Raw genomic sequence first — 14,687 nt, 5'->3', positions numbered from 1 at the left:
TATGACTGCAGCACAACTAACGCTGAAGGCAAAAGGAAAGGTTAAGAGTAGAACCCAAGTTCATTCTTGGCTTTAGTAGCTTTAGAACAATCACACAGACAGATCTGGAGTAAGAACTAAGAAATAACATCTGTTTTAGCATGTCAGGCAATTGTTAGAGTAATCGCTGTTCAAATAACTCATCCTTGAGTAGTCTTGCACATGACAAAAATGCCTGGAATCAGATAATCGGCAGATAACTGGTTCATAGTGTTAATGGAAAAGCAGTACTGTATATACTCGAATATAAGCCGAGTTTTTCAGCACCCAAAATGTGCCGAAAAACGTCACCCTCGGCTTATATTCGAGTCAGATCCCGCTGCCCCCACCAACCTGACAGAAAGCTGGAGTGTACAGTACACACACACACACACACGCGAGAGAGAGAGACAGACACACACGCACACACGAGAGAGATACCATATTGTTTTTGTTGACCCTCTTCTCCACTTACAGAGCTAGTTTACTGTTTTTCTTTGAAATAAATACTCAAAAACATTTAACCTACTGATGCCTCAATTAATGTACGGTAATTTTATTGGTATTTATTTTGATTATTGAAACTTACCAGTAGCTGCTGCATTTCTCACCCTAGGCTTATACTCCAGTCAATAAGTTTTTCCAGTTTTTGTAGGTAAAATTAGGTACCTCGGCTTATATTTGGGTCGGCTTATACTTGAGTATATACAGTATGTTGGTTCACTTTTATGCTTCCTCAAGCAGATAGATCCTTTCAGATATTTTTGTTTGTAACGTTTACAAAAATAAAAGTACTATCCTTCCTTCCATTGCCAGTCTGCTTAAACTGGTTCAGGATAACAGAGACCAGAGTTTGTTCCAGTAGCACAAGACATGAACTAAGCTTAGATGGGATGCCATTTCATTGCAGGCTAGTTTTTCCATGCACACCCACCCTTACCGGGCTAATTCAGAGCTGCAAATTAACCTAAGCAACAAAACCCAGGCAGGTACAGGGTGAATATGCAGATTCCTGAGATTATTTTGAGGCTGCTATGAGTTGTGATGCAACAGAGCTACCCCAGTACAGAGAGCATGTGCATTATCTGACGTCTATAGCATGCTGTAAAGTAGTTTGATCTTCTGAAAGGTAAACCGCTATTACAGATTGACCATTATCGAGCATTATTCTGTATAATTATTACAAATAAGAATTATATCTTTCCACTGGTATTATTTTATATTGCTGTTCTATCATATATGTGTATTGATAGTATTAACAAAACTGTAATTGTGGTAATAAAATAACTACAAGTTTACACATTAATAATATGAGTGACCTCTGTAAGCATGACTGTACAGGTATGTGTAGTTGTGTTTCTGAAGAAGGAATATCCGTCTACAGATTCTAGGCACTCTCTGCATGGGTTTTCTTTTAAGGCACTGTTTCCTGTGATGATTTTAAATTAGAGTGGTAAGGCTATCAGGCAAAAATTGACTTGAATACGTAAATTATACCAAATTATTTTAATTTCCTAATAGAATGCAATTTGTTGGATTACTGTGTAACCAATGCATTTATTCCTGTCCTTGATGTATCAAATGATTATTAATTAAATGTTCCAAAAATGCACGTTATTAACTGTTTCTTTTTTTCACCCTACAGGATAATAAAGAGTCGATCACAGCAGCGCAACTTTCAGTTGTTGATTATCACCCATGATGAAGACTTTGTGGAGCTTTTGGGCCGTTCAGAGTATGTGGAACATTTCTATAGGATTAGAAAGAATATTGATCAGTGTTCAGAGATTATGAAATCTAGTGTTCAATCTCTCAGTTCATATGTTCATTAAATATATTTAATAGAACAATATCTCAATGAAAAGTTTAACTGTAAATTTTAAAATTTGTGAAGAAATATGAAAGACTCTGTTTGCCTTTATTTCATTTCACCCTCTGCCCTGTTTTGGTTACCTGTAAATCGTAAAAAGGACTAAATACTATAAAATATTAATACATTAATACAATCATTTGAAAATGTTTATTATATCTTTAACAGACACATTGATATTTAGGATTGTATACTACCTAATCCTGGAAATATCTAATACAGATTTTTTTTTGGAGAAAGAATCTATTATTGGCAGAGCCTTACCCTGCCATTTATATGAATGTAACTTAAGTTGAATAATTGTATTTTATTAGAATGGACGGTTCCTATATCAGTATATAAATCTAATTTTGTTTTTTTTTATTGTTAAAACATTATTCAAGTTTAAAGTTACTTGTCATAGTAAATGTATGAAAAAATAATCAGTGATTCTTGCCATTTGAAGCCTACTGGTTTTCATTTAGTGATGAACCCAAATGAGGAAGCTTGTTATTGAGCTACTAAGAGAGCAGGTATACTAAAATATTACAAGCAATTTTGACAGGGATCCACATAGTTTATGGATGAAATTGCTGTGGGCTCACACCATGAAGCATCTTAGTTTACAGATTTCTTCTGTGGTGAGCTGCAAACCCACATTCTCAAGCTAAGAAGCAAGCACTTTGCAGCATGAGCTCAGCGGAGAGCTCCATCCATCAACTATGCAGATGCTGTCTTGGAACACTGTGAGTGTTACTCTTCTCTGGTGATGTCAGCTGATCTCTCTGTGTGTCAGCTCCTCAGTGGCTAGAAAGGAAAACAGTTAATCAAATAACATGGGTTAACTTGTATTGTTAAAAAAAAACAAAAAACTTTGTGTCCTCCTATCCCTTTAAATATTTCAAACATTTTACAGGTGTCAGGAAATGGTTAGCTGAAAAAATAAACCACTACTTACAAAGTATTAAAGAGAGAAAAAGGTTTATAATTGTACAAAGTTCCATAACACACAGAATACACAAAATATTCAACACAGTATGCTAAGTTGATCCTACTTCAATCCCAAGTCTGCATATTTGTTTCCAGTGCCTTTTGTAATATATGGTGCAAGCAAAGTCCTCTTTCAGTTAAATCATGTGGTAGAAACTCATCAATGTTATAAAAAGAAAAATCTTACTTTATTACAAATGTCACCTTTTGCTCTTATGTTATCTCCTCATGTTTCCCATTTTTTATGCACTGAATATCATCAGGCCATATGTGCTGACCATTATATGAGAGTTTCATTTGCTCTCAACAAATGAGGAAAATCTCATTTCCTTGACTGATCACACAAATCACATATACACGTCATACATTTTACCAGATTGTAATACACGTATATTTAAAATAGTTTCAAAAAACACAGAAGACGTTAAAACTTTCTGACACCATCATATTTCCATCATAAGTCAGGCACCCTGAAAAACCAAAATATGGATATAGGTTTACCACATTAGTTATGTCCGATTTTCAGTTTTTTATCTGTGCCCCATTTTGTGAAGTAATTGATCGATCCCAGTTTTTTTATATTGGTCACTGGTCCTGTTAATTGTGTTAAATGCTTTTCAGAGAATTTGCTGCTGGCTTTGAATAGCAGGTCAGCCTTTATTCAGAATAAGTCTCCTACTGATAAGTTCAGAATTTTACTTTGTTTAGTTAAATACTTCAACTTGATGGAATGTAGCACTCATTATTTTGTTCTTTACTAGTTTGGAAAGTTGTTTCTAGAATTGGAGGATATCATTTGGGAGATAAGAACTATAAGATTGTCTGTCTTTTCAGAGTTTTACAGATGGTCTTATAAAGAGCCTTACTAATGCAGCTTATTAAACCACTTGTCTCCTGAAGGTTGCCACATATAAGTGTTTCCATGGTTTGGTTTACTCACTTCAGCATCTTTTGTAGTGGACTGTATGTTATTGTTAGCTTTCCTCTGGCCCCAGGGCTGTTGTTTATCTCCTTCATCAAGAAAGGTATGAACTAGGGCCTAGCATCAGTCAAAATATGGAATGACACCATATGAACTTTTTTTTTTAAACCATTAAAACAGAGTGTTTGATCTTTATCTGTCCTGAAGCAAAGCACTTGACCCTCTTGATGTAAAGTCCACAGCAACCATGAGGAGTGTTCTCACCTCTCCTTGCAGGTTAAGGTCTTGTCAGGTCTGTACTTAATAAGGACAGTCACCCTGCAAATAGATCCATGTATCTTTCAGCCTTCAATAGTTGCCTAATTCTTCCAAATAAGCACACCTAAAAGTTGATAATGCAAGGACAAAATATTTGAACATTAGAACACTTAGCTCAAATTTTTTCTTTAAACAAGAAATTCTTGTTAAGGAATAGGACGACTACAGCAGAACAAGGTCCTCTGATAGAACAAAGGAAAGAGGATAATTGCAAGTTTGTTTTCTTTTGTTGAGTTCTTGGCTCTTCTGCTGTGTCCAAGTAACTTGGTGTAAGGAGCATCGGTTGGACCACTTTATGAATCACAGAAAAAAGCGCAGGGTGATTAAAATATTGTGATAGACAGACTGATAGCCTACACACACATTAGTTATGTTCTTTTATCACAATATTCAAGGGTTGTTCACAAAAATAAAATAAATACAGGATGCAGTTACTCTAAATTGTCCTCCAAAACTCTCAATGTAATCAGAAAATTTAGTCAGCTTTGTGGTATCATCTGCTTAACCTTGTATTTTAACCTGTTTTTTAGTTTGTTTTTGGATGTTTACATTTAAAAGGGGCCTTTCTTACAGCCTTGCTGTCTGGCCCGCAAAGTTTTTTTTCCCTATGAGTTAGATATATCCAATGCTTTTAATACCATCCAGCCATCATTGTTAAGGAGTAAACACTGAGATATACAGGGGGATGAGCCTGTGATGTCCTTTATAATAGACTGTCTATAAGGTAGATCAATTAGTTCGTGAGACTCAAGGACTATATCTCTGATGTAGATATGAGCAACATTAAAGCACCACAAGACCAGTCCTGTCTCCTTTTCTCTTTACTCTGTACACCTCGGAATATAAATATAACACCAGGTCATGTCACTTGAAGAAATTCTCATATAACTCTGTGCTTATGGGGTATATTGATAAGGGGGATGAGACAGAGTATAGGAGTCAGGTGGAGAACCTTTGTTTCTTGTTGCAAAGAAACCTTTCTGCAATGTAACATCAGCAAAACCAGGGAACTCATGAATGACTTTTGATTCATATTAAGAATCCGTACACCCAGTGGATGTTGAGTTGGTACACTGCTATAAATATTTGGGGGTCTATGTCATTGACAAGCTGAATTGGTCTGGTAACATAAAGGAACTATGTATTTTTATCTTTAGGAGACTGCTCTCCTTTAATGTGGGTAGTGACACCCTATACATGTTTTACATATTTTATAACTCTGTGGGCGGCACGGTGGTGTAGTGGTAGCGCTGCTGCCTCGCAGTTAGGAGACCCGGGCTTGCTTCCCGGGTCCTCCCTGCGTAGAGTTTGCATGTTCTCCCCATGTCTACGTGGGTTTCCTCCGGGCGCTCCAGTTTCCTCCCACAGTCCAAAGACATGCAGGTTAGGTGGATTGGCGATTCTAAATTGTCCCTAGTGTGTGCTTGGTGTGTGGGTGTGTTTGTGTGTGTCCTGCGGTGGGTTGGCACCCTGCCCGGGATTGGTTCCTGCCTTGTGCCCTGTGTTGGCTGGGATTGGCTCCAGCAGACCCCCGTGACCCTGTGTTCGGATTCAGCAGGTTGGACAATGGATGGATGGATGGATAACTCTGTGGTGGTCAGTACAGTGTTTTATATTGTGGTTTGCTGGGCTGGTCGCATAACTTCAAGAGAGGACCACCGAATCAACAAGCTGATTAATATGGCAGGCTCAGTTATGGGACACACTCTTGTCTTGCTGAAGGTAGTAGCAGAATAGAGAATTAAGACAAAACTAATGGTCATTATGAACAATGCTCCACATCCTTTCTCTGATACTCAAGAAACGATACTGGGGCTCCTTTATCCTCACAGGTACTGCTCTTTTTGTCTTTATTACCCTTATCCAACCAAGGTATTTTCCTAACGTAGACGGCCAAGGTGGGTCCGACGGACCCATCATTGTTAAACCATGATTTCTGACCATGTCGCAGGCATCAAACAGTATCTTATGTCATAGGAATGGAATTTTTTATTAACAGTTACAATCATTTAGTTAAGTGTGCCCAAAATAAACCAGTTCGCACAAAAAAATCGCCATTTATATATCGTCAGTGATAAATTGACATAATTATTTTCGCAAAAAAAACATTAAGCAATGAGCTCATTTCCTAACTCAACATGGAACAGATTTTAACAATAGCAGTTATTGTTTTCTGACTTTGACAAGCCATCGGTTCAACAAGTTTGTAAGAAAATATAAATGGCAATGTCATTGATAATAGTTACTATTACTGCTTATTGCATTTATTGCACAACCGACATGAAACACTGTGTTCGTTGCAAATGTGCTTGCCACACTCATCACAACACTGACGCTGCTTCCTGTCCTTGACACAGAGGTAGCAGCGACTTTTCTTCTGATGCATTCTGGTTCATGTGGTGATGAATGAACAGCAATAACGCTAAGTGTTGATCTATGCAAGCCAATTGTTGATCTGCGTGTGATATGAGCATGAACCAATGCTTCACTGATATCAGTTAGGAACATTGGGTGTCTGGGGTGACATCGTTTGTTCCAGTCTGGATAAGTTAAAGTCCATATGATGAAAGCTGCAATGCCACATACATCAAGGTAGTTCATAAAGAATGCAAAGGGCCATCGGTTTGTGCGCCTTTTGCACATGTACTGGTGAACTTCCTGATCAAGTCGAGTTGTAGTACGTGATAATTTCTGGCTTGTTTGCTTGGTTTCATCGACTGAACTGTCATGGTGCATAGTGGAAAGTGGTTTTGGCATATATGGCACTAGTGTCGTTGTTTTGGTGAAACCAAATACAGATGACTGGGTTGGCCTGTCTGCACATGTATGAAATTCCGGTGGTATGAATGCTTTGCTTTTTCTTACTGTGCCAACAATTGTCAGCCCTTTAGACAACAGTGACAAAGCTAACTCGTGATCAGTGAAGTAATTGTCGCATGTTACATTTCGATTGCTCCCTTCGTAAGGTTCAACAAGTTTCTCAACTACTTGTCTCCCCAGACTTGTGGCTCTGACTGTTTCCTTGCCTATGTATGGTATGCCATTGAGTGGGGAGAATGTTCCCGAGTCACATGCCCACCATATCTTCATCCCATATCTATTTGGTTTAGTTGGGAGATACTGTCTGAATGGGCAACATCCTCGAAAAGGCACCAGTTGTTCATCAAGTGTTCTGTTAGCTCCTGGTATGTAATGCTTGCGTAAGTTGTTGACCACTTGTTTCACGGATTGGTGCTAACTTGTCCTTTGATCGGCGAACACTCCTAGTTGACCTGTCATCAAAACGGATGTATCTGAGGAGAGATTTAAATCGGTTACGTCCCATTGTGGCTCGAAATATCGGTGTACCGTACATGCTATCCCATAAAACTTCATAACTCTGATGGTTTGATCTTAGGTGACCAGCAGTAAGTAGGATACCAAAAAAGGCCCGAATTTCCACTGGATCTGTATCTTTCCATGGCTTCAATCTTTTTTTGTTGATAACTCTTGTGGCCTCCTTGTTTGTGACATCAACGATGGCATTCACCATTTGGTCAGTAACGAATAAACCATACGCATCAACGGGTTCTTCAAGTATTTTACCTGGTGGAAGAATGACTTTATTTTGACAAATTGTCAATATGTTGTGGGCTCTGGCTTTACCTGTCGGTTGGAAAACTGAGTTCCATCCCTGTCCATTCTTTGCCTTGAAAACTACGGTGTTGTTATTTGGTAGGTCACTGTCGTCATCTCCATCGATACTATCACGTGACCTGGACTGATATCGCCAGCATGAAGTGGCCATCACCACCAAAGTCATGCAACGAATGCAAAATATCATGCAGTCGGCCTTACTAAACAGACTGTTGGATTCATAGCAAACTGTTTGCTCACCTGTCAAGTGTTGCTAATTATAAATGACTAAAAATATGATGTCATCTATGCATAAATGTGGAAATGCTGCTTTGGGTCCAGTGGACCCGGGTTGGCCGTCTACGTCGATACAATAAAAAATACTAGAATTTTTTTTGCTAGTATTATGTGGTATATATGGTTACTGACGAATTCTAATATTTTCTTAATTTTTTGGGTATGGGTTTGGCAAGGACCTCTAGCCAAACGCACAAATGGGTCCGCTGAACCCACCTTGGCCGGACTGTAGTTTTCTTGTACTGTAGTAACTCCAGTGTGCATTTGAGGGGGCTGTGACTGTTGATTGTTATAATCTTTATTTATTATGCTTCTATAAAAAACTGAATATCCCTTTAGAGACAAATGAAGTGCTATCTGTCTAAAAGTGATTATCTGTAAAACCTAAGTATGTTTTAATGTCTGTGTAAATGCAAAGTAAATCTACATGAATCATGAATTTTACTTCTGAACTAATTCCATAATGGGATAAACGTGGCAATAATAGGCCTTTGTTTTGCCTTGAAAGAGCAGTAGAATGTCCCTAATTTACTTAGTTAAACTATGCAGGACTTTTAAATAACAGGTGCAATTACCTCAACTAAAAGCTGAAATGTGTTCTGAGATTTTTCAGGTAAGGAAGACATAAGTTTTCAGGTAATGTAATTCTAGTTACTAACCATGGTGCCAGAGAATGTCAATGTATTACATGTTGATTAGCACATGCAAATACAAATTTCACTGTACTTTGTGCCTTGGATAATAATGACTCGATAATGTCATTATAAGGCTGATGATTGTTTTAATATTTTTTCCATGGGGTTTTGAAGGTAAAGGAATCTACTAGTGATATTTCTTTCTTGTTCTCATGTATTTTTACCAGTGCTAAATAAGTGCTGTTCTGCTTTCTTTTTATGCACCACCAATCTGGGATAGTTTTGTTAATGGTTGCTATACTGTGGCTTGTTTCCACGACTGGACACGGGTGGTGGGTGACGTCATTACTGCAGTGGCATAAACGTCAGTGCCTTGCAATTCCAGATCATCCAAAATTTGGATTCATGAACAAAAAATAATTCTTGTTACTTTTTCTGTCTTCTGACTACAAATTATAACTCACATATTCACATATTTTTTGACTCTTGTTATATTTAACCTTGTTTGGCTCACAATATGCTGCTCTGTTCTTTAACAATGAATCTGGCTACATATCCTGATGTTTGTTTCTTTTTGTCTTCCTGGTTACAACACCTACTTGAATCGTGGTCTGTCCATATTACCTCCTGATGCCATTCTCTGTCCCTCTAACTGCTGTCACCTTGCACAAGCAGCACAGTAAGGTTGTTCTATTCACTAATCATCACTCTGGAGAGTGGTGACATCTTGCATGTTGACTAGCACATGCAAGTATGTATTTCACTGTACTCTGTACACATGATAATAATGACTCTGTAAGTCTATTTGTAAATACAGTATGTAAAAGAAAGAAAGAGAAAGAAAGAAAGTATTAATACTTAAGGAAATTGCAGGATTACAGCAGCTGACAAAAAGGCAGAAATATACAGTATATATAACAAGAATTGTAATAATCTTAAGTTTGCAAACAAGGTACATACACACATATAACATGAATTGTCTATAAGTAAATTAACAAAGTGTAGACATTCACCAGGTGTAAAAGGATTATAATTGCACATACATCTAAGGTACAATTTTACAGCATAGGGTATTAGTCATTGACTTTGGAATAAAGTTCTTTCCAGGTTGATGGCCATCATGCCACTTTCAGGGGTCTGTTCAGTTTTTGTCATTCAGTGCTAATCCAAGTTTATTTCATATGGTGATTCCCCTACACTTGATTATAACATACTTCCTCAAATTAAATATTCCTGATACCTTAGAATAAATGACTAATGAATCGGCCCAATAGCCTTATACAATATCCAAAATGCACTGAGATGAGCTTTCGAATGTTGAGTCCAGTTTGAAATTATAATCTTTGCTGCTCCTTCCTAATTTCTTGCTGGACTTTGCAGGTCTGCAGTCAGGATTCTCATGATCTTTTACTTGCTCATGGATCCTAATATTAAGAATTCTTTGCCTTGCACTAGAAAGCTGGTTATATCATCACTATCATGTGGAAACATTGTAAAACTCAGCTGGAGAAATAGGGCAGGAGAGGGCAAAATGTCTACTATTGAACATCCTCCACCCCATGGATATACAGTGTGATGAGCTTATCTTCTTATTAGAATTCACATATCAGTCTGGCAAAGCCAATCAAGTGACTATTCGCTTTGTCAGTATTTCTTTCAAAATTGTTATCCCATTTCTAAAATTTTGTGTATAACACCCTGTAACTCTTGTGAAGAAAAGGCTTCTAAGCTAATATGAAATACAAGTCCATTCAAACATTTGGTCATCCATTACCAAATTCCATATTTTGTTGACATTTGAAGCATAAAATAGTAAATATACCTCTGAATGCAAACAAACTAAAATAATGACATTTTTGTAATGTTAATGTACAATTATAATTTATTTGATGAACTAAATAAATTTAAACATTAAAAGAGATCAGCAGGTTTTAAGGTTTTTTTATTACTGTTCATTAATTGTTGATATTTTTCTCCTTTGTTTGTTCTTGATATTCATCCCCAGCTACTTTTATTTTCCTGTGAAGTAAAAAACCTGAAGAACTGCAGCTTATTGTGTTAAAGATCAAATGCACAAACTTCAGTTAGACTGGAATGTTGCTTGACCGTGCAAGTAAGAATTTCGCTGCACTAGATAACATGTGAGAGTAACACTATTACTTCTACCTGGGACACATCAGCCCATTTATTAATTTAAAAGCCAGAAGTCTCATTGCCCTTCACCACTACAAGTTACAAAAGGGTTGAATTATAAAAGATTTCAAAGACAGAAAGAGAAAAGCAATCAGGGAATTTCCATTGAGGGGCAAAGGCAACTTGTCAAGAGGATTACTTACCTCAGCAGTGACATTCACATCTCTGGTGACTCTTCCTATGAAGTCAATAGACGGATTGGGAGAGCGTGGGGGGTCATGAGGTCGCTGGAAAGGAGGGGTGTGTGGCACTCCCGATATCTATGCAAGAGGAAGAAGGTTCAAATCTTTGGAGTCCTGGTGCTTCCTGTCTTGCCATATGTCTCTCTTCGGAGAATCTTTGGGTCCTGCTGGTTTGAGTTTGTGTCGAATGAGCGGTTGCTCACGGAGTCTTGAATGAGGCACAGTACCTGCATTTTGAGGGAGCATCAGTTACAGCACTACGGCTGTGACACGATTCCCCGAGGGTGATCGAGCTCACAGGAACATCATTGTTCAGGACCTGAGTGGCTGGACCAGGCCAATGGAATGTTCACGTAACACCTGGCTGCAGCAGATAGATGGACATTTCTGGAGGATGGGACTGAACCGAATGTCTGCCTGAGGGGTTGCCAACCAGGATCCCAAGTTGTTTCATCATGTGGTGTGTGTGTGGCAACACACTGTACCAGTGCATGCTCCCCAACCTGATCGGAACTGACCTGGCAAGGGAAAGTTTTGCTACAATTGTCCCTGAAGCAAATAGGCACTGCTTAGTAACAGATAGTGAGGAAAAGTCTAAAGGAATTAAAATGGAGGGAAGGAAAGGAGTGCTGAAGGAGAAAATGGAAGTAAGAATATCAGAGACTCTAGTTCAAAATCTGAACACATTAGGTCAGTCCCAAAACATATGCATAAACTCACCTGGTGTATTCAGAGGACAACCTCCATGCATATTGTTTATGTGCAGTGGAATATAATTGGTGAAGAAATTTAAATTGGGTTTATTGGTAATTAGGAGTTCTTGATGCCACGGAGACATTTTTAAAAACTAAATTCCATGAAATAGTAGAAGAGGAAAGATCTAAGTGCCAAACTGGCTTAACTGATAATTTAGGCCTTACTAAGGTTATATAAGGTTTATACTAGTTTCAGGCAAGAGGACAGCATAAGCGAGAAATTATACAAGGGATGGAAAGCTTGGAACCTCACAAGCTTTAAAAATGAAGTTGTAAATAAAAAAATAAAGAGGAGGGCATAGAAAAGGAAGATTTAAGAGACTGGAGTCTTCGAAAGCCTGATTCATCAAATATATCTCCCAGAATGAATACTTTTGCTAGCCCAAGACTAGAAAGCAATGGGACCATCTCTAGGGTAAGGATGTGTACAAAAGGAGAGTGTGTATATGTGTCAGGCTGGACAAGAACCAAGGCGCGTCTTGTGCGATCATCTTTGCTGATCAATTCTATTAAATTTAATGTTGGTGTAAGTTACAGTACAATGAACAGCATTTGTTGATGGAACCACTGGTGCAGAAAATGCAGCGACAATACAATATAGGGTGCATGATGGAGAATAATATCTAGCATATAAGTTGATCATTTTTTTTGTTATTATTAATGTCTAACAATATAAATGTTTAAACAGTTGTCTGACTGTCTAATTTTAAAGTTTAAGGAAGCTGGATAAGCCAGTTATTGCTGTGGAATATTCATGACTTACTAAATCAAACACACCTTTTGTTAATCCAGTGCTCTGGTCATCTCTGACAAGGTCGGGGAGAGTTGACCACACAGGGCAGGTTTTTACATTTTACACTTTACTTTTTATTAGCCAGTAAGCTCATAGAATAGGAGACAGGTTTGAAATTTATAAGCCCAGCAAATATGACTGGGACAGGCCTCTAAGGAAAGTTGTATAAAGTCAGGTGATGGGCTGGCTGAGCAGACAGCAGTCCAGATGATGACCTGAAGAGATCAGACCATAGATGAGCTGACTAGAGAGAATCGAGTGTAACTACAAGTTTATGAGCTGCCTAAAACGACACATCTAGCACTATCAGGTTGTATGGTTTGCAAAGCCACATTTTATTTACTTTTGTTTTTGGCACCAGTCATAATATTTAAAGATTTAAACTTATTATCTATAATATTTGAATAAGTATATGATTTTCTCTCCTGCCTGTTCTGATACAAGTATTGAACTACAGCAGGAGTCAATCCTGACAGTATAATAAGAGTGTATTTGAGGTACTCTGTTAAGGATGACAAAGCACGGTAGAATTCCTGAACAGAGCAAACTGAAAGATAAAAAGTAATTTTGCAGCATTAATATTCAAAATTAAAATGACATATTTCATAAGTAAATATCACATATGTGTAAGACATGTATCTGAGCCATCAAGTATAGGTAAAAAAGTAAAACTGAACACTATTGTTACTTGATATGTAGTTGGGTGCCTACATGATGGAGTCTTGGTCACAGATCAAGCAAATGATCGTAACAAAATTAACAGTTTAATGACTCAGGATAGAAACTGAACGTCTGATTGTTCCTGGGGTGTATGGGGTCTGTCAATATGGAAAGGTAACTCTTGTAATAAATGCCCATAAATGTATGGGAGCATTGCCCCACTAAAGGATTTAAGAGTTTCTAAGTAGATAGAGATAGATAGATAGATACTTTATTAATCCCAATGGGAAATTCACATAAGTATATGTTTCATAATGCAGGCTGTGATAAGAACAGCCCATAAATATTTTAAAAGTGAGTTTATTTGCCCAGGTAGACACACAAGGGACCCCACTTTGCTACATGTCAGTACCACAACAAAGAACTACTTTTGACCTCATGTCTCCCCCCTCCTTCTCTCTCTCTGTCTCCATATCTCTGGCGTCTCTTCCTTAATTTCTGTTGAGCCTTTGCTTCAGTTTGCCTCTTGTCTTACTGGTAAGCAGAAGCCTTTACTCTCCACACTTGTATTATTAGGAGTTCGGAACCGTGAATAAAGTCTTGGGAACCACTGAAACCACTGGACCACTTAGACAGATTTAACTTTAAAAGAGTCCAGATTATAAAATTGACCTTTGCCACTTTTTTGGAACTGTTTGCTGTCTCCTGATGACCTGGAGGAGTCCAATCGGCCTCTAAGTGCCCTGTGACATCTCTCTTCCTTTGCTAAGTAAGCATTACTGTACATCTGAGGCACTAGTATATAACTCTACCACCCATGGCCACAGGTTTTCATGCACACTTCGTGGCATCATTTCTCCCTCCATTAGTCTTGATGGACTGTTTGTCAATACCACTCTTGCCAGGCTTCGCAAGCAATTTCAGAATGCTCTGTATAGCTTATTATCATAAACTTAGTGCACAATTATGAAGGTAAAAACCTTTAGAACATTTTTGCTTTTTTTGTGGTCATGGAAAGCAAGAGCGGTGCATTTGCACTTTCAGAATTGCAGATACTCCACAACATTAGCAAGATGCAGAAACCAAAATGGCAGCAATACTAAAGAAAGCTGTAGAGTGACAAGGTAGTATCAGCATGCCTGAGCTTCCTTTGCAGATTGTGTTATCAAGCATCTTAAATTATGTGATTTTTTTTTTCTTAGAAGTAATACAGATCATTTATTTTAGAAAGATAAATGATGTGTCAGATTCACAGATCTGTGTCCACCTTTTGGTTTCACACTTGGTATTAAAATAAGCTATGCTCAATTTATCACTTTGCATCTGATTAATATCTAATCACTAGCTTCAGGACTTGTTAGCTCTGTGTTTCCCAACCTTTTTTCTGTGGCGGCACTTTTTGTAACCAAAAGCATCCCAAGGCATACCACTATTTTACTAACCACAAACATGTTATATCT

General features: G+C 37.9%; 2 protein-coding genes across 2 annotated transcripts in view; one reads left to right on the top strand and one right to left on the bottom strand.

Moving 5' to 3' along the window:
- Positions 1 to 2,329, top strand: part of rad50 (RAD50 homolog, double strand break repair protein) — a 126,401-nt gene extending 124,072 nt beyond the window's left edge. Inside the window, exon 26 of the mRNA XM_028812794.2 lies at positions 1,664 to 2,329. Within this exon, the coding sequence (XP_028668627.1) occupies positions 1,664 to 1,850 (187 nt within the window). The 3' untranslated portion in view covers positions 1,851 to 2,329. The remainder of the gene's footprint in view (positions 1 to 1,663) is intronic.
- LOC127529561 (uncharacterized) overlaps positions 1 to 14,687 on the bottom strand; it is a 315,715-nt gene that overhangs the window by 272,355 nt on the left and 28,673 nt on the right. The gene's annotated exons all lie outside the window — the stretch shown is intronic.

The sequence above is a fragment of the Erpetoichthys calabaricus genome, chromosome 11, assembly GCF_900747795.2.
Source record: "Erpetoichthys calabaricus chromosome 11, fErpCal1.3, whole genome shotgun sequence".
In the NCBI taxonomy this organism is placed as follows: Eukaryota; Metazoa; Chordata; class Cladistia; order Polypteriformes; family Polypteridae; genus Erpetoichthys; species Erpetoichthys calabaricus.
This window is presented reverse-complemented; position numbering and strand designations above follow the sequence as displayed.